This window comes from Ictalurus punctatus, chromosome 13 (assembly GCF_001660625.3).
Source record: "Ictalurus punctatus breed USDA103 chromosome 13, Coco_2.0, whole genome shotgun sequence".
Taxonomy (NCBI): Eukaryota; Metazoa; Chordata; class Actinopteri; order Siluriformes; family Ictaluridae; genus Ictalurus; species Ictalurus punctatus.
In genome coordinates, this window is record NC_030428.2 from 9821213 (window position 1) to 9847450 (window position 26238).

General features: G+C 40.0%; 2 protein-coding genes across 5 annotated transcripts in view; one reads left to right on the plus strand and one right to left on the minus strand.

Annotated features, from left to right (window-relative positions):
- LOC108273896 (gastrin/cholecystokinin type B receptor) lies at positions 1 to 2776 on the minus strand. The gene has a single exon (XM_047159491.2). The coding sequence runs from the start codon at positions 2392 to 2394 to the stop codon at positions 1273 to 1275; it is 1122 nt and encodes a 373-aa protein (XP_047015447.1). The 5' UTR covers positions 2395 to 2776; the 3' UTR covers positions 1 to 1272.
- tubgcp2 (tubulin, gamma complex associated protein 2) overlaps positions 2753 to 26238 on the plus strand; it is a 25636-nt gene continuing 2150 nt past the window's right edge. Inside the window, exons 1-15 of one of the 4 annotated variants that reach the window (XM_017483544.3) lie at positions 2753 to 2770; positions 15550 to 15717; positions 17582 to 17710; positions 18150 to 18326; positions 19753 to 19912; positions 21456 to 21663; positions 21828 to 22027; positions 22640 to 22829; positions 23007 to 23152; positions 23252 to 23432; positions 23877 to 24057; positions 24292 to 24464; positions 24561 to 24689; positions 24809 to 24929; positions 25070 to 25213. In XM_017483544.3, coding sequence (XP_017339033.1) covers positions 15568 to 15717; positions 17582 to 17710; positions 18150 to 18326; positions 19753 to 19912; positions 21456 to 21663; positions 21828 to 22027; positions 22640 to 22829; positions 23007 to 23152; positions 23252 to 23432; positions 23877 to 24057; positions 24292 to 24464; positions 24561 to 24689; positions 24809 to 24929; positions 25070 to 25213 — 2289 coding nt within the window. In that variant the 5' untranslated portion in view covers positions 2753 to 2770; positions 15550 to 15567. Of the gene's footprint in view, positions 2771 to 14943; positions 15051 to 15276; positions 15398 to 15454; positions 15474 to 15549; positions 15718 to 17581; positions 17711 to 18149; positions 18327 to 19752; positions 19913 to 21455; positions 21664 to 21827; positions 22028 to 22639; positions 22830 to 23006; positions 23153 to 23251; positions 23433 to 23876; positions 24058 to 24291; positions 24465 to 24560; positions 24690 to 24808; positions 24930 to 25069; positions 25214 to 26238 lie in introns of those variants that run through there. The other 3 variants (XM_017483542.3, XM_017483541.3, XM_017483543.2) reach the window with 3 other exon arrangements.

A 26238-nucleotide genomic window follows, 5' to 3' on the forward strand; every position in this document is an offset into this window, starting at 1 on the left:
TGGAACAGCAATAGAGAATTATTTTTGCTTTGTACAATACAAATTCTTTTCTGTACAGGAATTCATTTTAATGAACACTCATAGATAATCACCAGTAACCAATGTGAATTCTGATGAACACCTTAAACACCCTTTCAAGAACTCTATTCAAGCTGAAAGATGAGAAAAGAGCCGAAGGACTGAAAAGCTGCTTGTCACAGGCACAATATACTAGCCAGTGGCAATTTACATCCATTTTAGTACACAGTTACATCTGTTTCATCACTTGCATAAGGTTAAACAAGTAATATATATTAGTAGCAACAACGAAAAAACAACAACAACACTGATATAATTTTTTTCTCTCCTTTATACTTCTATTCTATTCTGTCGTCCAGTCCAATTCACATGCACCATCTTGTGTGTTTATTGTCCTGTGTATTAATTGTATTGTTGTACTTGTCTCAGACTGGCTTCCTGTCCAGGGTTTCCCCCGCCTTGTGCCCCGAGTTCCCTGGCAAAGGCTCCAGGATCCCCACGACCCTGTGTAGAATAAGCGGTAGAGAATATGGATGGATGGATGTCTCACACTGTCGTGAATTTGCACTTTATGTACTGTAGTCCTGTGTACTGTGCCACCGTGTTGCACCATGGTCCTGAGGAAACAACATTTTGTCCCAATGTATACAAGTTTTATAGAGGAATGACAATAAAAACCACTTGACTTGACTTCCTTACAAATTAACATGACCAGCAAAATGTAATATGATATTTTTTATATTAGTCTAATTAACTCTTACAGTATTGAACTAGGGCTTCTCAATACAGACAAAATAGCATTTTTGCACAAAAAAAACCCCCCAAAAATTGTTTATGAATATAACCACAGACTAATTTTCTGGATTTTTCTGGAATTGTTGTTTGTTAGAGTGCTCATTTTTATGTTGTCAAAAAAAAACAATATTGCAGTGACAAGTAAAGAAATAATGCTGTGCAACCATATACTGAACTCACCCCGTTTTAGTGTTTATATAAGTTCAGTGTTCAGTGCTGTAAGAGTGAATTCTATACTGAAAGTGTTAACTGAACACTGGGGAATTTGTTTTGTATTCAGGCATATATCCATTAACCAAATACAGTCTCACACACATTTAAAGCAGACATGCTTTTACCGCTGTTTAATCTGTTACTGAAAATGTAGAGGCCTGTCCATCTCTGCTTTCCACTGCTGTATTTTGTGGACGATGCACAGGACTGAAGTTTGAGGGCAGAGTTCACGGAGGATGACGGTCTCTAAGACGCATTAAAAACAGAGGCCATTTTCTCTCTGTAGCTCTTCCTGAACTTTTTTGCAGACCTGTACAGGTCGCCTACAAAGCAATAGCAAAGCGGGTTGAGTGCCGAGTTGGTGAGGCCGAGCCACTGCGCAAAAGGTCGGCTCTGCAACACCCAACTGTGCTCAACGTGGCCAGGAACTTCTCTGTCCAGAGAGCCTGGCATGTTGAAGTCAATCCAGATATCCACTACATAGAGAGGAAGCCAGGAGAGGGTAAAAAGCACCACCAGCGCTAGCACCATCTTGGCTATTTTCTTGCGCGACTTCAGCCGCGCTGCTGACCGGGTTGAGCTTGACATGGCAGCTTCGCTAAACTGGTCATCTGCACTCCACAGTTTCCAGGTAGTGAGAAAACATATGATGAGGTTGAAGAGGACTGGGAAGCCATACAGGGCGCAGAACAGTAAAAAGTTGTAGCCTAGGCGCAGCCGTGCTTTCGACCAGGTCTCGACGCACACCGTTATCACGTGTGAGCCATCCATTGTCAAGGAGAGCATCTTGGTTTCGTTCATAAAGACCAACGGAGCACACAGCCCGGATGACACCGTCCACACCGTGGCTATCATCGCACCAATCTTCCTACCGGTGAAGAAAGATCGTGCACGTAGTGGACTGTGAACATTGTAGTATCGGTTCAAGCTTATGACAGCCAGGCTCAAGACACTCGCAGACACAGACACGGCCTGAACGAACGGCACGGCACGACACAATAAGTCCCCAAACACCCAAGCATTGTACACCTGGTGGCCCAAGTTCACAGGCATGCACACACACACCACCATCATGTCACACACAGCCAAGTTTATCAGCAGCTTTCTGGTAGTGGAGGCACCAGCTAGTCTGTTCCTTCTTCGACTCAGGACCAAGAGCGCCATAATATTCCCCACAAATCCTGTCAGAAAGGACACCAAATACATGACCATCAGGACAATCGTGCCAGGTTCGTGTCCTGCAAAAAGAAAGTCTGCAGCAAAGGGCACTGAATCATGAACCACACTCCCATTATGGTCCTGTCTCAGGAAGGAAAAGTTGGTCGGCAGAAGGTGTCCAAATTTGGCATAAATGCTTGAAAAATTCATGTTTTGTCTATTTTTGTCCTGATCTGCTCATCGTGTCCTCACAAAACAATCCAGTAAACCAGTTTAAAAATGAAACATGCAGGTGATCAGGACGCTTCACTCAGGCAAAACAAATCAAAAGAGACATGTCGTTTCATCATCATTTACAGCACGTGCGTAATTAGTCATGAATGATTATAAGGTACCGTCGGTCGCCATCACACGGAGCGCGAGCTGCAGGAGTGCTGTGCTGCTCGGGGAAAAGAGCGTGCAAAAAGTAAACGCACGCGCCTCGAGTCTTTACTGATGATGCTCCAAAAGTTGGTCTGTCCACACATCCACAGCCGGAATGTCTGCCTTCATTGTGAAGAAAGGTTGTAGACCTGGGGAGAAACAGGTGAGTGTACAGTACAGTACGCTGTCATCAAACTGCCGCTGTCATGAAGGTGAGAAAATTTGGCGCACGCGGATAGGAGGCGTGTGCACGCGCTGACAAACCCTCTGGCACTGTGTAGGCAATGTGCTGCACATCTGTGCCCGTGAAACCTTCCTGATGAGGGTGACGATAATGAGCCCAGGTTCCGAAATACAGTAAATCCAGTAAAAAATAAAAAATTATATATATATATATATATATATATATATATATATATATATATATATATATATATATATATATATATATAAAGCCTCTGTTCTTAGCCAAAGTATTATTTCTCGCGATATGGTAGTGTCACGTGACTCACACACAAACAATTTCAGAATAAAATTATTTACATTATTATTAAAATTGACGGTGTTATAAAGATCGTGTTTTGTGCTACTTTTTATCCTATTTTGTCTACTTTACTAATGTGACCTGATCAGAAAATGCCTCTAGTAAAAATATAGTTTGATAGTGTGAATTTTTTTATATAGATAGATAGATAGACAGATAGATAGACAGACAGACAGACAGATAGATAGATAGATAGACAGACACACAGACAGATAGATAGACAGACACACAGACAGATAGATAGATAGATAGATAGACAGACAGATAGATAGATAGATAGATAGATAGATAGATAGATAGACAGACAGACAGGTCCATAGATAGATAGATAGATAGATAGATAGATAGATAGATAGATAGACAGACAGACAGGTCCATAGATAGATAGATAGATAGATAGATAGATAGATAGATAGATAGATAGATAGACAGATAGATAGACAGACAGACAGATAGACAGACAGATAGATAGATAGATAGATAGATAGATAGATAGACAGACAGATAGATAGATAGATAGATAGATAGATAGATAGATAGATAGATAGATAGACAGACAGACAGATAGGTCCATAGATAGATAGATAGATAGATAGATAGACAGATAGATAGACAGACAGACAAATAGATAGATAGACAGATAGATAGATAGACAGACAGATAGATAGATAGATAGATAGATAGATAGATAGATAGACATATAGATAGTCATGTGAAAAAAAATTGGATCACTTTAATTTAAATTGATGCGCTTTGTAACAATGTCTATTAATAAAGGTCATACACTCTATTAAATGACACATAAAATTGACATTTTGTAGTAACTTTCACAATTTAAATTAACAAAAAAAAATACAAATCGGTCACATTGGAAAAAGTAAGTACACCCCTACATTTATCACACCTTCAAATACCATATAATTAGAGTCATGTGTTGAATCTCATATCTCATCTCATATCTAGTGTCTGGTGTTCCCTTTGTTACTGAGGTGTGTGGTGTGAACTGCATCATATCAAATGCTTGAAGATGATGTGAGGCCATCTGTCCGAAAGTTGAGGTTGAACTGAAAGTGGGCCTTTCAGCAGGATAGTGATGCTAAGCACACTAGCAAATCCACCAAGGAATGTCTCAGAAAGAAGAAATAGAGGGTTGTGGAATAGCCTAGTGAAAGCTCGGATTTGAATCCCATTGAAATGTTGTGGGGGGATTTGAAACGGACAGTACATGCAAGAAAACCCTCAAACATCTTGCAACTGAAAGAATACTGCATGGAAGAGTGGTCAGAAATTCCAGCAAGTCGATGTCAGAGACCGGTGGACAATTATGCAGAACGCCTACAAGAAGTTATTTCTGCTAAAGGAGAAAATACTAGCTTCTGAGGCAGAGGGTGTACTTACTTTTTCCGCAGAAGAATATCACATCTATTGATATTTCTGTTGAATAAATGATTGAAAAAGCCATTTTTACTTGTGGTTTTGTTCAAGTATATCAATTTCTTTAATAGGCACTGTTTCAAAGATGATCAAATGTTTATTTGTCCAAATATGTAAAACATAAATAAATAAATAAATACATTTTTTCACATGACTATAGATAGATAGATAGATAGATAGACAAGGGCCTAATTTTGATGGCTAGGAGACTGGGTCAGAGCATCTCCAGAAGGGCAGGTCTTGTGTGTTCCTGGTACGCAGTGGTTAGTACCTACCAAAAGTGGTCCAAGTTAGGACAACCGGTGAACTGGTGACAGAGTCGTGGGCACTAAAGGTTCACTGATGCATGTGTGGAGCAAAGGCTAGCTTGTCTAGTCCGATCCCACAGAAGAGCTACTGTAGGACCGATTGCTGAAAAAGTTAATGCTGTCTGACAAAAAGATGCCAGAACACAGTGCATCGCAGCTTGCTGCACGAGGCTGCTTAGCCGCAGACCGGTCAGAGTGCCCACGCTGACCCCGTCCACCACCAAAAGAGCCCACAATGGGCATGTGAGCATCAGAACTGGACCATGGAGCAATGGAAGAAGTGGCCTGCTCTGATGATTCACGTTTTCTTTTACATCATGTGGACGGCCGAGAGTGTGTGCGTCTCTTACCTGTGGAAGTGATGGCACCAGGATGCACAATGGGAAGAAGGCAAGCTGGTGGAGGAAGTGTTCTGCTGGGAAATGTTGGGTCCTGGCATTCATGTCGATGTTACTTTGACAAGTACCACCTATTTAAACATTCCCTGTTTGGTATTCCCTAATGGCAGCGGCCTTTTTCAGCAGGATTATGCGCCGTGCCATACTGCAAAAATTGTCCAGGAACGGTTTGAGGAACATGACAAGTGTTGATTTGGCCTCCAAATTCCCCAGATCTCAATCGAGTATCTGTGGGATGTGCTGGACAAACAAGTCTAATTCCCAGAGGCCCCAGCTTAAAGGATGTGCTGCTAATGTGTCAGATACCACAGCAGACCTTTAGAGGTCTTGTGGAGTCTATGTCTCAAAGAATCAGAGCTGTTTCGGTGGCACAAGGGGAGGGGGACCTACACAATATTAGGCAGGCGTTTTAATGTTATGGCTTATCAGTGTACATAAGCATGCACCCATGAAGCACTCATGCGCAGAAATGCTTTAGGTAGGTAGGACATTTGTCAGAACACTCCCTTGAAATAAAATTACTCTGATTATATGAGCTTATGTGAGGTAAAGACAAAGTAGCAAAATAATGTAAGATTGCAATACACTCCTACTGTATATTCACACTTTATGCACAATAATACGTGCACATGGGTAGGGGGAAGGTGGTTTTTAAACCCTCAATAATCCAGGGGTCCATGTGGTCTACATAGTTATTCAGAATAACTGTTTATAACTGCTTATTTTGAGATAAGCTGGACAGTTTTCACACCACAGATGTTTATCTTCATCTTAAAGCATGCTAAGTGGTGTCATTGTGCTGTCTAGTCCAGCATGGACTTTATATTTATATACATATTTATATATCCTGTGTTTTCGCTATTTTTAGCCTCTTATCACAGAAACAGTTACTAAGATTTTTTTTCCCTTCGGATTCTGCAAAGGCTCACATTAAGCTATAACAAGCAGATTACGTCAGACACGAGTCAAACAATTCCCTGTAACGATAAGGCGCTTGAGATGAAGTCCATCTGCTCAGCTCCTATAAGGTGAATTAAGAGAGAGGAATGCACCTGGTGTTCTTGATACCTTAAGCTTTAAAACCAACAGGTAGATAAAAGACCCTACAGTCAGCTCCAGGGAGAAAGAACAAATTAAACAGATGAAATCTAATACTGACTGAACATCTAGGAGTCGTACTATGAAACCCTACTCAGAAAATAACAGATCCTCTAAAAGAGTGTACATTTGAACTGATGTGATAATGTGGCCTTTTTTTTTTTTTTTTTACATGCCTACAAACACTCCAGAAAATCACTGCAGATCATTTGAGCACCAACTGGAAGTTAGATGAATGTCAGTGAATGCAAAGTCTAAACCAGCTTTGTAAACCAAGTGAACTTTATGAACTTTTTCCAAAAGCACATTCATATTCCTGCTGCCGTTCACATTTGGTGAGGCTTTATTTTAATGCTGCTGATAAGAGCAATGCTTTGATTTAATGTAGCCTGAAGGCATAGTCCATAGTTTATTTATCTTTAAAAAAAAAAAAAAAGAAGAAGAAAAAAAAGGAAAGGCATTTAATTTTGTGAAATGAGGCAGAAAATAGGATTTAATGCACCAGGCACTTAGAGGAGGAAAAAACGTAGCAGCTGTCCAGTTACAGTCAATTCAGGAATTATTGGCATCCTTTTAAAAATGAGCAAAGAGAATATATTAAATGAATAATATATTCACTGAATGATATACTACCTTTAAAGAGTCTTTTTCTGTTGAAAGCTGTTCAGCTTTCCCCTTAATGATGGATGATGGGTTTTATGTGTGCGACTGAAATGTTTTCCAAGGATGAAAATCTTTCGCATATATTCTTAAATATTTCTTAAATGCCAGTAATTTTGCCATGCAGATTTTGAGGAAAAATACAGTTATTTCTCAAAATCCTTTTTTAAAAATTATTATTATTATTATTATTATTATTATTATTATTATTATTATTATAAAAAAGTCATTTTTGTGGTTGTTTGAATGAAAAATCTTTGTGCGTTCATATCATACAATCTTTTTGTTCATTCTCTTAAAGGGTGCAAATAATTCTGGAGCTCTGTGGATGCTCTAAATGTGTTTACCTACATTTCGATAAACCACTAGACTCTCCCACTAGACAATTCTCTTTTTTTCCCCCCAACAAAGATCAAAAACTTTATACACAGTCTTTCCAAATGAAGATGGATAAGGAGCTTTAAACCATTTCCTCAATGTGCGACCGGAAAAGAAACGCTCAGAAAGGAAATTCCTTTAAGACTAGAACTTTTGTTAACACTAAAACACTTCAGTTACAATCCTAAATATTATTCTCCGATAGGAAGTTTTAACATCTTTCATGTGAATCTCTTTATTGAATTAACAAGGAGAAAAGCTTTCTGAACAATTTATTGCACATAGTATCCGCACTGTTTCTCAGACTGATTGATGGCATTTTTTTTTTGTCACTGCTTCATGCACACTTGAAGAGCTCCAGCTGTTTAGTTCATCTTTCTCCAAATTCCACCCAAAGTACTGAATTGGGTTTTAGACATGAGTAGTATTTTGTATATTTAGTTAAATTGACATGGAAGTATATACAGTGGTGCTTGAAAGTTTGGGATTTTCTATATACAGTACTGTGCAAACGTTTTAGGGACATGCAAAGAAATGCCGTAGAGCAAAGATGCCTTCAAAAATAAGGAAATTAAATGTTTCTACATTTAAATAAAATACTGTAAAGAGCAGTTAAACAACTAGGACAAAAATATTATACTTGGTCATTTATTTATTGAGGAAAATGATTCAATATTACAAATCTCTGAGTGGCAAAAAGTATGTGAACCTTTGCATTCAGTATCTGGTGTGACCCCCTTGTGTAGCAATAACTGCAACTAAACGTAACTGTTGATCAGTCCTGCACATCGGCTTGGAGGAATTTTAGCCCGTTCCTCAGTACAGAACAGCTTCAACTCTGGGATGTTGATGGCTTTCCTCACATGAACTGCTTGGCCACTCATAGATATGTAATATTGAATAATTTTTCTCAGTAAATAAATGACCAATTATAATATTTTTGTTTCATTTGTTTAATTGGGCTGTCTTTATCTACTTGTAGGACTTGTGTGTGAAAGGTCATATTTATGCAGCCATATAAAAAATTCACAAACTTTCAAGCACCACTGTTCTTGGAATTTAAGGTCTACTGTTGTACATTTACACCATGACTATGACTTAGGGTGCAAAAATGTGTCCTTTTTCTGGCCAATGCATTTTAACAATGAACAATATAGATTACTTCCTCCAGAGAACCAACATGTAAATTTGTATGGATTTTCTTATTGACGTGACGTGGGAGAATTCCTGTGGTAATCATTTATCGTCCCACTAATGAAATATCGGCTGAAATTTTCCTCTAGCATGACAAAGAGACCGCGTTACTTTTTAATGACCCTCCACCAATCTTGCCCGGATGGGACAAAAATGTGAGAGACATGCTCATCAGGGTTGAAATAAATGAGCTGCCAAATTATATCTATAGTGCTGTCATTGACAACCTTTCAATATGTGCTACATGCACGTTTATTAACAGACCACTAAGATTACAACCCCACACAGATCAATTTTTATTACTCAACCCTCCTTGTGCATCACCAAAGGAGGTGTTTGTTCTGTTCGCTGCAATTACAAAAGTCAATCAAATGTACATTAGTGAAATTATTAACAACAATGGATGTTAATTTGCGGTCACTGCTAGTTGTTGCTGCTATACAGCAGTGATAAAATGAAGAAGGTTCGAGATGAAGAAGTCATCTGCATACTCTTGAAATCCTTGGAATGAAGGTTTTACTTTAAACAAACATCAGCTAGTTTAACTTTAAATGCTTGATCAGCTGATGATCTTTTTTTTTCTATGTACAGGCACACATAAAATACTCCATAGTATGTTCTTGATTGCTGCATCGAGCTTAGACACTGATAAGGAACATGAGAAGTGCTTCATATTTGTGCTACACATTAAAAATAATTAAAGACATAAGGAAAATATACATAATAGGTGAAAACAACATAAATCAAAAGTAATTCAATAAAAAAAAAACTATCAGATGGTGCACATGGATGCAACGCCTCTTAACCCTTTGAAAGTAAACATGACAGTAAATCCTGAAACTTTGAAATGTTTACTTACATGATATTAACAAGTACTGGTACATTTTACATAGAATTCCTTACAGTTCATAATGTTCCTGATAAATCCCTCACACAAACCTCGGGGAACGTAACAGGAACTGTAGAAGGAAGGAAGCTCTAAATTACCTAGTATTCAGGGCCAATGGAAGGAAAACATCCCACACCATCTGCTATATAAAAAGTTCATCAAAATATTATATGACACATATTGAAGGCAATCTGAATGTAAGCTCTTAGAGATGGTAAACATAGGAAGCATTCCTGTCATCTTAACTCTTTTTATCAGAGGCCAAAAAATGGAATTTGTGCCTGTTTTGGGGTGCCCGTGTTCAGCATAAAATTTATTTGTGATGTCACACTCTACAGTAGTGGTTAATGGCTGATATGATAGTTGACACTCAGGGCTTTAAGAATTTGCAAGATTTTTATAAGTATTTCTTTTTTTACCTAGCCTACTAGGTTTAAATGTTATGATTTTATTGTGACAGTTGTTACACAGTGTTTTACTACCAAAAAAAGCTTTAGTAGTACTGTCCGTTTTATCTCTGTACCAGTGATATTGTAGAGGGGTGTGAATTATTTACCCAGCACAGGGCTCACACCCGTCCCATTTCCCATCACGCTGCTCACCAGCTGCTGAACACAGTGAGTAACATGTATCATGATACTCTACACAGAAACCCAACAGTGTCCTGACTAATCTTATAAGAGACTTGCAGCGATAAAGTAATTTGTTTGTTTCTACTGATTGAAAATGTCCGATAAATCGATTCCATTCTGCCGACAGAATGAAACGCCAATGTACATTAAATCAAAACACAAGTGCTATCAGTTTACAATGATTTGACCTACATCACATTCACATACGGGGAAATAACCATTCCACCATATTACAGGATTTTCCCTCCTCAGCTTTGAATAATAACTTGAGATTTGATTGATGCATGACAAAGTTGCCAGCACCATTCTTCTTCTACTGTCAGAATCTTTTACTCAATTTAGTGGGGGTCTGTGTAGATGATCTCAATATGGGCGAGTCACATGGGATCAGGATTGAATCGGCGACATGGCAGTTCATTTTCTTCTCGTCGACTGTGAGTCATTAATCTGGGAATGAGGTGTTTCTCTGGTGGCAGCTTGGAAGAGATATTATAATGTATTGTATTCACAGCCTGGTGTTGACAAGCTTCACATTCATAGATGCAACAGAGATTATACACACTCAACAAACTTAGCACATTCCCAAATACCACAAAGTGAAGACAATGGTCTATTATAGTGGCCATTCAGGTTTTCAGCAGGATTTATTATGATTAATCACACACTGGATTTCCATTCACACCTCAAAGTCAGATTACCCAGATGTTAAAATGCATCAAGATCTGACTTCTGAACCTCTTAGCTGGTCCACTGTCTCTGTTGGTTGAAGGCTCTGTTCTAGAGATTCAAAGTAAAATGAGGAACCTTGGAGTAATTTTCAATACCAGCCTTACATTTGATTCTTTTGTTCAGAGCACTGTTAAAGCATCCTTTTTTCACCTCAGAAATATAGCAAGACTGCACCCTATGCTAAACTGCTCTGTGTCTGAAAAGCTGATTAACTCATTTGTTATCGCTCGTCTAGATTACTCTTACGCCATTTTAGCCGGAGTGTCTAAATCCACAATAAATAAATTGCAAAACTCTGCTGCCAAGATCCTGACTTGGACCAGGAAATCTGATCATATTACTCCTGTTTTGGAGTCCTTGCACTGGCTCCCGGTCAGGTTCCGTGTCGATTTTAAGATTATGATGTTGGCATACAAGGCATTACATGGATTGGCTCCTCATTATATATCTGCTTTATTAATTCCTTGCACCCCAAATCGCAGACTGCGCTCCTCACAGTGTAATCTGTTAACTGTTCCACAAACACGTTTAAAATCTATGGGTGAGAGGGCTTTTTCTGTCTATGCGCCTTCCCTTTGGACCTCTCTTCCCCCGAACTCATGGAAGCTCAGACCTTTGGCATTTTTAAAGTTCAACTCAAGACACACTTTTTTAAATTTGCATTTGACTGTTGATGTGTACTTTTATTATTATTATTAATGTTGTTATTCTTATTAACTTTGATAATGTTTTATTTTTTCTGTGTACTGCTTATTTTGTGTACTGAACTTTGAGAAGCTGCTTTTAAAGGCGCTGTATAAAATAAAGTTTATTATTATTATTATTATTATTATTATTATTATTATTATTATCCATGAAGCATGATCAGAATTTTAAAATTTTAAAATCTCAATAGCCAACCGATTCCTGCCCAGAACCTACAGTACAGTGGTTTAACTAGAGTTAGCATCCTAATTAGATTTAGCATTAGCAAGGATGGCCATGACATCACTTTTAAGCACACTCAGTCATTTAACTGCTTGAAAGCCACATTATAACACTATAAACACACAAGGTTCAGCTGATAACAATTTACTGAGATGGTGACTTTGCTGCCCTGATTTTTTTGTTTGCTTGTTTGTTTTGAAATAATAAGTTTTGCTATTAGCATTGTTAGCATTGTAAGCCACACAATAGGTTATTCAGCTGCCTTATAGTCAAGTTACAAGATTAAAATTATGCAAACTCCGGCTCAAACCGATTTTTGAGAATGCTCAAAAGTTCCTTTGCTGTCCTGTTTTTCTTTGTAATGCAAAAATATCTACTTGATTTGTTACATAAAGCAGGCCAGTCAAACAATTTAAATCTTTATACGGATTGCTCACAGGAGAATTATTTGGCTGCGCTGAGTGCTTACCAATTTTCGCCACATGACTGGGATGGTGGCGGAATAAAGGGGCTTTGGGAACTGTCTATACAAGGACTGACAGGATACCCACGTAAACACAAACAAGCACTCCCGACCATAGCACAGTTTTACAAGCAATGTTTTCTTGTCTACATTATACACTTATGCGGAGGCCAAAGCTTAAGTAATTTTTTTTTGTCGTGTTCTACATATTTTCCAGGTTATTTTTTTTACGAATAAGTAATAAAAAAATTTTTAAAAAAGACTTTTGCACTTTTAATTCTGATCAAATTTCAGCTTTAGTTATATTATATATATATATATATATATATATATATATATATATATATATATATATATATATATAAAGGATAAAGAAATATTTTTGAGTTACTCATGTGCAGAACAATATTCCACTATATTATGCATGTGCTTCTTAACATAATGGAATAAACTCATGACATAGCGCCTTTAAGAGTCTCCAATAGGGACAACCAAAGAATTCTATAAGTATGTATGCATGTGTATATATAACATATAACATAATTGTGGGTTAAGACATTAGTATGTTTTCTTAAGGCCTAAAGTGCACTACATTTGGTTGTTTCCTTTTGTTACTGCAGACTGTAATGTTCATATGTTTTGTATTTGAACTTGACCCAGGGGCCCTGGCCACTAGAGTCCCTTTGACAAGCATAGATTTGGAGAGAATATTTAGGCCATTATGCTGTCACACAACATGATACAACACGAGCCAGTGAAATGAGTCACCGAATCTGAAATTTGGAAATGTTATTGGAGTGTGGCTCTAAATTTGTAATCATTGAGTGGTCAGTTAGGTCCTAACTCTTTTTAACAGGAGCTGGATAAGTGGATGAAAAACAAACCCATGGATTACCATAAAACCACACTAAGTAAGTCGACACTAAGAGAAGTCAGAGAAGATAAATTTTCCCTAAATGTGTCTGAGTAAAAATGAACACCAAACTAAAATGGGCTAAAGAAGACTCAACATGCTATCACTGCTAGCCACTGAGTTGGAGGTGAGGTAAACAGATGGGTGATTTGGTTAATGAGTTTGCGAGGTGAAAAGCAAGGAAGAAGCCAATTACCTAAAGTAAGACTGCCTTCTGCTTATCAAGACTATTCAAATACTCATCATGGATGTGTTATGTGGTAATGAATCTGTTGTACTGTTCATATTTTATGTAGCTGGAAGAATGCATTGAAGAAGAAGCCTTTATATTTTTGTCAGTTACAGTTACATTAATATAGCTTTCTCAAAGTGCTTTACATACTATGGGGAGGATCTCCTCAAAGCACCACTAGTGTGTAGCATCCACATGGATGATGATGACAGCCATACTGTGCCAGAACACCCACCACACACCAGCTACTGGTGGAGAGAAGAGAGTGATGTGGCCAATTCAGGGATGGGGATTATTAGGAGGTCCTAATAGAGAAGGGCCAATTTCACCAGGACACTGGGGTTAAACACCTACTCTTTTACAATAAGTGTCCTGGGATTTTTAATGACCACAGAGAGTCAGGACCTCGGTTTAACATCTCATCCCAAAGACAATGCTGTCCCTGTCAATATACTGCGGCATTAGGCCACACCCAGACCACAGGGTGTGCACCACCTGCAGGTCTCACTTCCAGCAGCGACCTTAGTTTTCCCCAGTAGGTCTCCCATCCAGGTTCTAGCCAGGCTCAACCCTGCTTAGCAGCAGTGGGAAACCAAGCAAGGGAGATATGGCTCTGGCAAACAGTGGCAGCTTGGCAACCTTCTGATCGATAACCCAGAGCCTTAACCGCCCAGGTTCATGTGAAGTGGGATGGGGAGGGAGGTGCCCAGAGGCAGATGATTTACCAACCCATCCCTTAAATGACCAGCATCAGTATGTAAACTCATAGATTCGCAAAAACATTTTCTCACTGAGGGTAAAAAGAATAATCAGAGCACAAGGTCCATCACTTGGTCTGTTCAGTTTAGAAGGGCCTCTTGAAGCAAATATCTATTGGGGGTATTTTTGCCTCTTTGATGGCCCTTTTCAAACTTCAGCACTTCAGGTCAGCACAGAAACTAGTACTGTTTCCATCTACAAACCTAATCTACAGTATGCGTGTACGCTGAATAACAGAACAGTGTTCAGAAGATAAATAAAGCACGGTGAACATGACTCAGCTACAGTTCAGCAGCACGGTGTTATCATGTACTGATGGTAGATAAATCACCATCCCAAATATATCATCACCAATTTGTAGGCTTTAACTGAAGATGTGTATAACCGATAAAGCACAGCGTCATTAATCTTAATGCAACTGAATGCTGCTGATACAATTATCACATTTCTTTTTCTGTTTTGTTTTGTCTGAGAAGGAAACTTTATTTACTTAATGTCACTTATGAAGGGAAATATAAATGAGATTTAAATTACTCCTTTAAAAAAAGGCAGTTCTTTAGGGACTCTGATTATGTAAAGTAATACATCATTTCATTAACGTTTCACTGAAAATGTAATTATTGAATTAATTATATCATCATCTCCTCCTTTCTTCCCCTTTCCTCGCATTTGTTTCATTGGGGTTTTTTTTGTTCATTTCTCATAATCCCCCCCGGTTATATTAAACACAATTTTCTTTTGTTGCACACAAACGCAAGGGAACTTTTAGTTTGTAACGCTGGTTGTTTTGGCGGGTTTGTCCGAAGAAGAAAAAAACAGAGCTTGTTTGTTTCTAACTTCACATTAGCGATGTTACTGTTGTTAAGAAATGAACCAAAAACTGTGGTAATGTTATTTTTGCGTGTCTTTAGCTGTACGTTTTAGCAAAAACAAACAAAAAACTACAAATTGTTAGTACCAACAGTTCCAGCGTTATAGTATATATAAGACTCTTGGTTGGTAACCATGAAACATTGCAGGGTTACGGTAAATTCCAAATGCATACGTAATGGGCATGAAGTGCACTAGATAGGGTGTAGACGCTATGCTGGTGTAGTGCACAGATATAGGGAGTAGGGAGCCGTTTAAATTCGGCCTTTGTTAACGTTCGAACCAGCTAGCGGGGCAATACTAAGACGATGGCGTTACCTCTATAGACTAGCTTGCTGTGGTGGGGGGCAAAAAAACTAGCCGTACGTTCAATTTAATGTGGAACCCCCTGATATTTGAGTTTGTTTAGTTATTTTAATCTGCAATTAAGGTTTACTGGTGCGTTAATGTATTCAGTCGACTATCTAGGGAGTTAGCCAGCAATAGTTATTGTTTGTTTTTTGTGTCACTCCAGGAAGGATAAAGTGAAGCCATGAGTGAGTTCAGGATACACCATGATGTGAACGAGTTGCTCAGCCTCCTTCATGTCAGAGGAGGTGATGGGGCCGAGGTGTACATCGATTTATTGCAGAAGAACAGGACTTCTTATGTTACCACCACAGTGTCTGCACACAGTGCTAAGGTAGGCACTGGGGTAACATGCATGAATCCCCACTTTAGATAAGATACCATGTCTGTCTTTGACCCACTTTTCTAGTTCAAAACTTAAAGGAAACAATGCACCCTGAACGACTTGAATACTCATTCATTATTTCTTCAGTAAGCTTTACCCTGGTCAGGGTTGGAGCGGATCCAGAGCCTATACTGGGAACACTGGGTACGAGCTGGGAGTACACCCAGGATGGGTCTCCAGTCCATCTCAGGACGCACACAGTCACACTTAAGGACAATTTAGAGACGCCAGACCGACTACCGGCATGTTTTTAGGATGTGGGAGGAAACCCACACAGGGAGAACGTGTGAAAATCTGCATATCTAGTAACCCGAGCTGGCGAGAAAGAAAGAAGCCTTTATTTGTCGTATATATATTGCAGCACAGTGAAATAATTTTCTTCGCATATCCCAGCTTCTAAGGAAGTTGGGGTCAGAGCGCAGGAAAGGCGCCAATGGAGCAGAAAGGGTTAAGGGCCTTGCTCAAGGACCCATCACTGGCAGCTTGGCGTTCCCGACCTTCTGATTAATAACCCGGAGCCTTAACCGTTGAGCGATCACTGCCCATTAAACGTGTTCACGATGCCGCTGTTCTCACATCTGTTTGAGATATGACTTTTTTTAGTTTCAACTTATTCTTCTACACATGCGTCCGTTTTCACTTTGGTTTCCTACATTACCAACAATGACGTTTGCCTTCCTCCTGAATAATTTTGCTGTAGTATTTAAGTTCAGTTTTATTTGTGTAGCACTTTTAACAATGGACATTGTTACAAAGCAGCTTTAAAGAAATTTAAAGCTGGATCTAAATTGATCAATTCATCTCTAACAAGCAAGCTGGAGGCGACGGTGCTGAGGGGAAAAAAACTCCCTGAGACGATATGAGGAAGAAACGTTGAGACGAACCAGACTCAAAAGGGAAGCCATCCTCATCTGGGTGACACCGGATAGTGCGATTATAAATAATTCCCTTCTATGATCGTGTACTATATCTGCAACAAAAAAAAAGTGCAAATGTGAAACCAGGAAATTCATTATTGTATTAACATGAGGTTTATTTTGTTGACGTTACCAACTGTTCACTGATGGAGACGAAACTGATCGTGGCACTTGTAGTAATAAGCTACCGTAGCAGAATTGTTCGTATCAATTGCAGTCCAAAGCCATCTTCATGGTTTCGAAGTGTATCTTTAGGCTGCCCGTGTGGGGCCATCCTCAGCAACAGGAAGTGGTTTCCAAATGATGAGAACTCCAATCAGAAGAAGCGACAAGATGGATCAGGGAGGTCCGGAGAGCAGAAGGGGTCATGATCACTGGTATCTCAGGAGTAGCATGTGTAGCTCGACCGAGAGAGAGAGAGGGGGAGAGAAACACTGATTATTAGGTATTAACCCTAATGCCATCGTGTGTTCGAACGCCACAGATCACAAACTAGCTGAGCCGAGTCTCAGCTGTAAATGTTTTGCCACGACGTCCCCACTTTTTCTACGCCGGATTCTTCAAAATGTCGAGTGAGGAAAGAAGGTTTATTGTTTTTAGGAGCCACTAGTGAGCTATCAAACTCTACTGTAACTGAGCTAGCGGTGTCGCCCTGTGAGGTCAGTATGGCACACAACTGCAAAGTTCTCAGTGGAATAATGAAAGCACAGCACCGACGAACAGATTAGCACCACGATTGCTCAGATCATTACAAATATTTCAGTATAAACATTTGGTGTGTTTCAGGGCGGCGTTTCACCTTAAGGCCTCAAGTGTGATTGCTGTCTGTAATCTGACTGATGACCATTGTATCTCTGCAGTACATAGTGGAACTACTAAACCGTCACGTTTTTCAGGTGAAGATCGCAGAGCACTCTAAAACACCCGAGGACTTTTTGAGGAAATATGAAGAGCTGAAGTCGAAAAATGCACGCAACTTGGATCCTCTGGTTTATCTTCTCTCAAAGCTGACGGAAGATAAAGAGGTATGTTTGAAGGCTGATATAATAAAATATTTAATTGTATTAGATTAGATGATTCATGCTGTTGGGCAGGTCTGTAATGAGTGCCATGCAGACAGATGCATTTTGTAGGTATACCGTTACTAAAGTGTTTGTTGCTATATAGTTTTTACCCCCTCTCTGTCCTGTCCATCAGTGGACAGGGACCACCAGGGGACCATTTTTAACCCAGTCATGACACTGAGATAAGACGATATAAGTATAAAAATCCCAGCATCATTGCTCGGGTGAGAACAGTCCATCAACCAATATATCCATTTGGTAGCAGTCCTGGTGTTGGAAGTGGACCATTGATGACAGGATGAGGACCGTGAACAGAAGCTCTACATGGACTGAATGAGTTATAATCTACTGGTCTAATAAAGTGACCTATAACTGTATAACATCTGTTGTTTTTCCTCAGACTCTGAAATTTCTGCAGCAAAATGCTAAGGAGAGATCCGAGATGGCAGCGAACGCGACATCAAGCAGCACGACGTCCTTCAGTATTCCCCCAACCAGTAGCAAGATGTCAATGCAGGAGCTGGAGGAACTGCGCAAAAAGCTCGGGAATGTCACAGCCAGCTCCAACGTTCCACAGGTGTGACCTTATTTATTTAACTTTATAAATTTTAACAATCTGGACAGTTTATTTAATACATAAGAATGCGTTGAATCACTGTAAAATCTGAAGTCATCGATTAAGCATGTGCCAGTAATCAGTTACACAGTTTATTGTGATATTCAACACAAAAGATGCTCTGTTCTCTGACCGGTCGTTCAGAAGGAGATTGAATGGGTAGGGAGCTTCGTAGTGTAGTGCTCGTGATTCTCAGATTAACTCTGTCCCATTCGAAAGATAGTATAAAGGTAGTTCTAATGGTGGTTGTCTTTCAGGTTGAATTATTTTGGACCTCAGGCATCCCTACTCTGAGGAAACAATCCCAAAATTCTGTTCACCTTACAAAAGTTCAGAAACGCTCAAAAGAACTGTCACTCCAACTCTTCCACCTGAGGAATCTTTGGCCATTTTTTAATGCATGCTTAGCTAAAGGTGTCGTGGTGTTTTTTTTTCTTCCAAATTATTGATGATAACGTTTTCTGATATTGATCCGTGCATTGGTGAACATAAGTGACCATGGTATAAGGAAACTAGTCACCCTCCCCATGGTTATGGTTAGATCTCCGAGGATTTTTTTTCTTGCTCCCTTCTTGGTGCTTTTAATGACAACATTTCTGTTCTGTAAACTTATGTACAATAATTATTTTCTGTATAAATCCATATTATTTGTTTGTCTAGTTCTTGAGGAGTGTGTGTAATTTAGGCCAGGGCTTAACTGTTATTTATTTATGTGATTTAAGATTACATTCCCACATGGCATTGACCTTTTAATTAAATATTTGATCAGATCTACACTATATGACCGAAAGTTTGTGGACACCTGACCACCATACCCGTATGTGCTTGTTGAACATCTCGTTTAATCTTACCTTTGCTGTTATAGTAACTGCCACTCTTCTGGGAAGGCTTTCCACTAGATTTCCGAGCATGGCTGTGGGGATTTCTGCTCATGCAGCCACAAGAGCATCAATGAGGTCAGGCACTGATGTTAGGAGAGGGTTTAATTGGTGTTCCACTTCATTCCAAAGGTGTTCAATGGAGTTGAGGTCAAGACTCTCAAGAATTGTGCAGGACACTCGTTCTTCCTGTCCAACTTTGGCAAACCATGTCTTTATAAACCTCTTTTTGTCCAGCTTCGTGGCAACAGTTTGGGGAAGACACACACAATGTATATATGTGTGGTGATCAGGTGTCCACAAACTTTTGGCCATCTGGTGTACATAAGAGGTACCCTGATATGAAGAAATAACAGACACCTGCTGGCCAATCAGAAACGATTATTTGTGCCAGTCATGGTATGACATGATGACTAGACAGTCACTAACTGCTAGTAACTTTGATTACAATGGCATGCGGTTAAGGTGATATGACAATGTAATATTCTTGTTTGGTTGTCTATGTGCAGTCTGCTGAAGTCACTCGCAAGCTGCTAAGAGACAGACACAACAAGAAGAACCCCACACAGCCTATTCCTGTCTTCCCAAACTGGGTGTATGACAGACCTGCGCTGATCGGAGATTTTATCACTAGCTCTGCACCAATGGGAGATCCAGTCGTGGCTATCGGTATGTATTGTGAGCTCATAAATGTTCCTGAGTAACTGACTCCTTTAAGGATCCATGTTGAGTTTTACAGCCAGGGTTGCAAAGTCTGATTATACAGATATTCTGATATAACTAATTTTAGATTGTTTCAGCTTATTTAGCAGTGTGTAAATTGTCTGAGGTGATGCAGGCTTAATCTCCGTTCATTATCTTTTGCTGGGCACAGAAGAACACTGATGGCCACACAAGTTGTTGTGTAAACAACATAAGCACGATGGGCTCAGTGTGCCTTAATATTACTTCTGTCTATCAGCAAAAGTGAGTCTATACACCAATCAGGCATAATATTTTGCTGTTGCTGAAAAAGTTAATGCTGTCTGTGATAGAAACGTGTCAGAACCCCTGTCCACCGATGAAAACCCTACAACGGGCGCATGAGCATCAGAACTGGACCCTGGAGCAATGGAAGAAGGTGGCCTGGTCTGATGAATCACGTTTTCTTTTACATCTTGTGGACGGCCAAGAGTGTGTGCTCTTACCTGTGGAAGTGATGGCACCAGGATGCACTATGGGAAGAAGGCAAGCTGGTGGAGGAAGTGTGATGCTCTGGGCAATGTTCTGCTGGGAAATCTTGGGTCCTTGCATTCATGTGGATGTTACTTTGACACGTACCACCTACTGAAACATTGTTGCAGACCAAGTACACCCCTTCATGGCAACGGTATTCCCTAATGTCAGTGGCCTCTTTCAGCAGGATTATGCACCCTGCCACACTGCAAAAAATGTTCAGGAATGGTTTGTATGGAAGGTGTTGATTTGGCCTACAAATTCCCCAGATCTCAATCTGATCGAGCCCCTGTGAGATGTGCTGGACAAAAACGTCCGATCCATAGAGGCCCCACCTCGTAACTTACAGGACTTAAAGGATCTGCAGCTAACGTCTTGGTGCCAGATACCACAAGCACACCTTCAGAGGTCGTGTGGAGTCCACGCCTCGACGAGAGCTGTTTTGGTGGCACAAGGAGGACCTACACAATATTAGGCAGGTGGTTTTAATATCATGGCTGATTGGTGTATACAAAGAAAATAAATCAGATGTTGTATTAAAAGGGCGGTTTGCCAAATTTAAAGCATTCTGTTAACTGGAGAATTACAAATGCAATGAAAACATTTAAACTGACAGCCCCCCTGCGTTGAAACCATGTATGCCTGCCTCATGGGTTTGCTTTCAGGGGAGAGTCAAGCAACTGTTTTGACTGTGGGCATAAAATCAGCAATAAAAGATTCTCTCTTCTTGGAATAGTCTGCGTATTTACATTGTAGTTATTTTACTATTCATTTATGTAGACGTGGGCGAATACAGTGTCTAGAATAAACACGGTATAGAACAAAGGTCTTGCTCTCTGACATTCCTATGTTTTAAACGTACAACCTTCCAGCCACTGACTCTCAGAGCCTTGAGTGCAGAGGTATCATTGCATTGTTTTTACTTACGGTGTTCTATTATTAATTCGGCTGTGCACGAGTTACATGGGGAATGTGCTGTCTATGTTTGTGTTTCCAGGTACAATGCCGCTGACCGTGCAGGAGCAAGCTCTGGTTGAGGACCTGCTGTATGTACTGATTGGTGTGGATGGGAGAGACATCACAGCACAGCCCGTGCTCGGCAGACAGAGTCGCGCTTTTATAGTAGACCCTTCTCTGGACATGTCCATTAAGGAGCTTGTGAACCGGATATTACCTGTGGCGTCCTGTTACTCCACTGTCACACGGTTAGTGAAATTATCAAGCTGATCCATGAAGCAGTTTGGGTTACAATGTCAGTATTTTGGTTTGAGGTCTTGAAAGTAGATGCAGGTTCATACTATTCAGGTTTGTTATTTAAACTCTCTTAATTTGAATCGTGTCTGATTCGATGCTTTGGATGGCCCTGCAGCTTCACAGAGGAGAAGTGTTCCTTTGAGTATGGTCAGGTGAACCACGCGCTCACTGCTGCCATGAGGACACTGATGAAGGAGTATCTCATCCTGGTGACACAGCTAGAGCATCTTCACAGGCAGGGCATGCTGTCCCTACAGAAGCTCTGGTTCTACATCCAGCCCACCATGCGCACCATCGAGGTTCTGGCCTCCATCGGTAAAGATGTGGTTGCATTGTAGTGTGTAAGGCTTTCAGTATTTTACTGAAGGCTTGTTTTATTTTTTTCTCAAATCTGAGCCTGATTCTAATAATATTGGCTAATGTCTTTTGCAGCTCGTCAAAATGGCAGTCTTATTTTTAAACTTTAATAGAAGTACTGTCCGGTGAAAATAATTATAGGGTTGTCGTGTCTGAAAACACATCTACTGCTCCACTTAACGTGCGGTTATTTTCATTCTGTGGATTTTCTCAGCAGCACAAATGCCGTTGCGCAGAAATACTGCGTGCTCATAAAGGTTCCTCTCAAATGAAATGCAGAGGAGGTAGCAATATTTTGAAGTGTCTGTTATTTCAATACTGTGCATGCTGAATATTGTATAAAAATGATGATGATTATTATTATTATTATTATTATTATTTAGTAGTAAACATTTAGTAGTGGTGTGGCTGAATGCTTAGATTATCTCTGAAGCATGATAACCACACTATAAGACATGCTTGTGTTAGACTATTGACGCTTGTGTGTATATATATCGATGTGTGCGATATATCCAGAGAGTCAGCTGAGAGCTATTTCTCTTGTCCTGTGTTTTATTTTTTTGTGTGCAGCCACTTCAGTGGACAAAGGAGCCTGCATGGGTGGCTCAACGTTAAGTCTACTTCATGACCGCACCTTTAACTACACTGGGGACAGCCAAGCCCAAGAGCTGTGCCTCTATCTCACCAAAGCAGCCAGTGTCCCGTACTTTGAGATGTTGGAGAAATGGATCTACCGGGGAATCATCAAAGATCCATACGGGTACAGAAATTAAAAACAGCAGTCAACCCAGTATTGCTGATCTTGCTGCTGAACTCTTTCTGCTTCATTCTGATCACTTTAGGTTTATTACTTTTCACTTCCTATATGGGAAGTATATCATAGGCAGTTGAAGCAATATTTGAATGAGTACTAAACCAGATATATTTTTTTTGAAAGCGAGTTCATGGTTGAGGAACACGAGCTTCAGAAAGAAAAGATCCAGGAGGACTATAACGACAAATATTGGGATCAGAGATACACCATTGTGCAGCACAAAATCCCGTCTTTCCTTCAAAAAATGGCAGATAAAATTCTTAGCACAGGTGAGATTAGCATCAGTGTTGTGTTAAATTACACAAGCTATAGATGTTGTTGATCTGCTCATTTTATATCTTGTCTTGTTGTCATTTCCGTTTTCTCAGGGAAGTACCTGAACGTCGTGAGGGAGTGTGGGCGAGACGTGACCTGTCCGGATGCGAAGGAGGTTCTGTACACTTTAAAAGAGAGAGCGTATGTGGAACAAATTGAAAAAGCCTACAACTATGCCAGTAAGGTTCTCCTGGACTTTCTCTTGGAGGAGAAGGAGCTGGTGTCACGGCTGAGGTAAACGTCCTGCATGCAGATGAGCTTCGCATGTTGTAATTCTGTTTCGCTTTAATCCAAACAGCAGACGGTTATACTGTGCACATGCGCCGAACATATCTTGACAAAACGACACAGAAATGCTTTTATTTATTGAATCATTTCCAAATTGCTTTGGTATTAGAGAAGTAAAACACTCCAGGCTGTCTGTTATAGGAAAATAATCAACTCCAGGGTGCTTACACATTTTATGTGTTTTTGAATATTTCCTTATCTAAAGGAATGCCTGATCATGATTTATTCCTTACATTTTTGTGAATTTTCTAATTGTAAACGCAATAGTATTAAAGTTGGTAGTTTAATTAATTGACCAAGCTAAAAATCGTGTCGATATGAGCATGTAGCCCTGCCGTGCTGTTATGATGCTGTGCAAATTTATGAAATCAACAATCCTGTGTGTGTTAGGTCCATCAAGCACTACTTTTTGATGGACAAGGGAGACTTCTTTGTGCACTTCATGGACCTCACTGAAGAGGAGCTGAAGAAGCCTGTTGATGACATTATCCCTTCTCGCTTAGAAGCACTGCTGGAGCTGGCTCTGAGAACAAGCACGGCCAACACAGACCCCTTCAAAGATGATCTAAAGGTCTATTATTTAAGGTTATTTATCACTGCCTAAAGCTCTGCCTAAACCCAATTTAAGTAATTTAATATTCCTGACAATAGCATTAACTATTAGGCATCCGCATGACGGCAGGGCTTTTATACACCATGGAAACGGTGTGTGAAATTCACAAACTGTCAGGTTAATGGGCCATTTTTGTACCTGTACAAAGTAATGAGAGGTTACAACGTTCATGTTGTTCCGGTTGTTTTCCAGGTTGACCTGATGCCCCATGATGTCATTACACAGCTTCTGCGTGTCTTGGCCATAGAGACCAAGCAGGAAAAAGCTATCATCAACGCCGACCCCACCGAGGTGTCCCTCAGTGGCCTCGAGGCTTTCTCTTTCGACTACATTGTCAAATGGCCGCTGTCGCTTATAATCAACCGGTAAACAGCTATACGTACGGCGTGTGATGTGCAGTCTTGTGGTATTTGGTATGATTTGTAGCAGGGAGGATGTCAACACTGTATTTGTTCTTGCAGGAAAGCGCTGACAAGGTATCAGATGCTCTTCAGACATATGTTTTATTGCAAGCATGTTGAGAGGCTGCTCTGCAATGTTTGGATCAGCAACAAGTCGGCCAAGCAGTACTCCTTACACTCCGCTAAATGGTGAGGTTAAAACCCGTTGACTCTGGTTGTTCAAGCATAGAAAAGTACACTAAATGCATAAAAGCGTATTAAACTTTGCATGTGTCATCTGAATGTCTGTTTCTCTCTTCTATCTCTAGGTTTGCTGGTGCGTTTGCTCTCAGGCAGCGCATGCTAAACTTTGTCCAGAACATCCAGTACTACATGATGTTCGAAGTCATGGAGCCCACATGGCACATCATGGAGAACAACCTGAAATCGGTGAGTAGAATTCATTTCATTCAGTTTCTTTATTTAGAGGAACACCGTGAACGTCTGCGGACTTTATTTGTTCTCCACCATCGTTCTGGAACGTAACCTAGAGACTAAAGGGATTCATCTTCATTCCTTTGTCTTTGCAGGCGTCCAATATTGACGACGTTCTTTGCCATCACACAAGTTTCTTGGATAACTGTCTGAAAGACTGCATGCTGACCAACCCTGAACTGCTGAGGATTTTTTCCAAGCTCATGTCCGTGTGCGTCATGTACACCAACTGCATGCAAGTGTGTATCCCAGAATTCATAGTGACCGTTTCAGGATGAATTAGTCAGGATTGTTAAGCCGTTACATGCGATGTTAAGTTTCTCTTTCTTTTTTTCATCTTCGAGTTGAATGACTTATCTTTTGTGTTTTGTGTAGCTGTCCCTTTTAAGTATACTAATCTATGGTAGTGTTCTTAATCGACTAAACACCTGTTAAACTGGAGATTTACCTTGAGACTTGTCATTTTACAAGCGTTTACATTAAGGTCAACTAACCATAAAATTTAATAAATCAGATGTCATTTTAAAGTGACAAAATAAGTTAACTACACACAGTGCCCTCCACTAATATTGGCACCCTTGGTAAATATGAGCAAAGAAGGCTGTGAAAAATTGTCTTTGTTGTTGATCTTTTGTTTAAAAAATTCACAAAAATACTCTTCTCTCATGGATATCAAACAATTGCAAACAAAACACAGGTTTATCTGAGTCTTCTCCTGTAATGTCTGATGAGGTTGGAGAATACATGGCAAAGGATCTGAGACGATTCCTCCATTCAGAATCTCTCCAGATCCTTCACATTTTGAGGTCCACGCTGGTGGACTTTCCTCTTCAGTTCACCCCACAGGTTTTCTATGGGTTTCAGCTCAGGGGACTGGGATGGCCATGGCAGGACCTTGATTTTGTAACAAAATGTACAGGTCCTCTGGCAAAAAACATCCCCAAAACATTAATCTGACCATGACCTGATCATCTGACCATAGAACCCGATCCCATTTTTAGTTCCAGTAATGTCTGGCAAGCTGAAGACACTTGAGTTTGTTTTTGGATGAGAGTAGAGGCTTTTTTGAAACCCTTCCAAACAGCTTGTGATGTAGGTGACTTCGGATTGTAGTTTTGGAGACTTTCTGACCCCAAGGCGCAACTAACTTCTGCAGTTCTCCAGCTGTGATCCTTGGAGATTTTTTATCCACTCGAACCGTCCTCTTCACAGTGCATTGGGACGATATAGACACACGTCCAATTCCAGGTTGATTCATAACATT

Excerpts from the sequence above, each read along its gene's own strand:
- LOC108273896 (XM_047159491.2), bottom strand. The coding sequence starts at position 2,394 with ATGAATTTTTCAAGCATTTATGCCAAATTTGGACACCTTCTGCCGACC.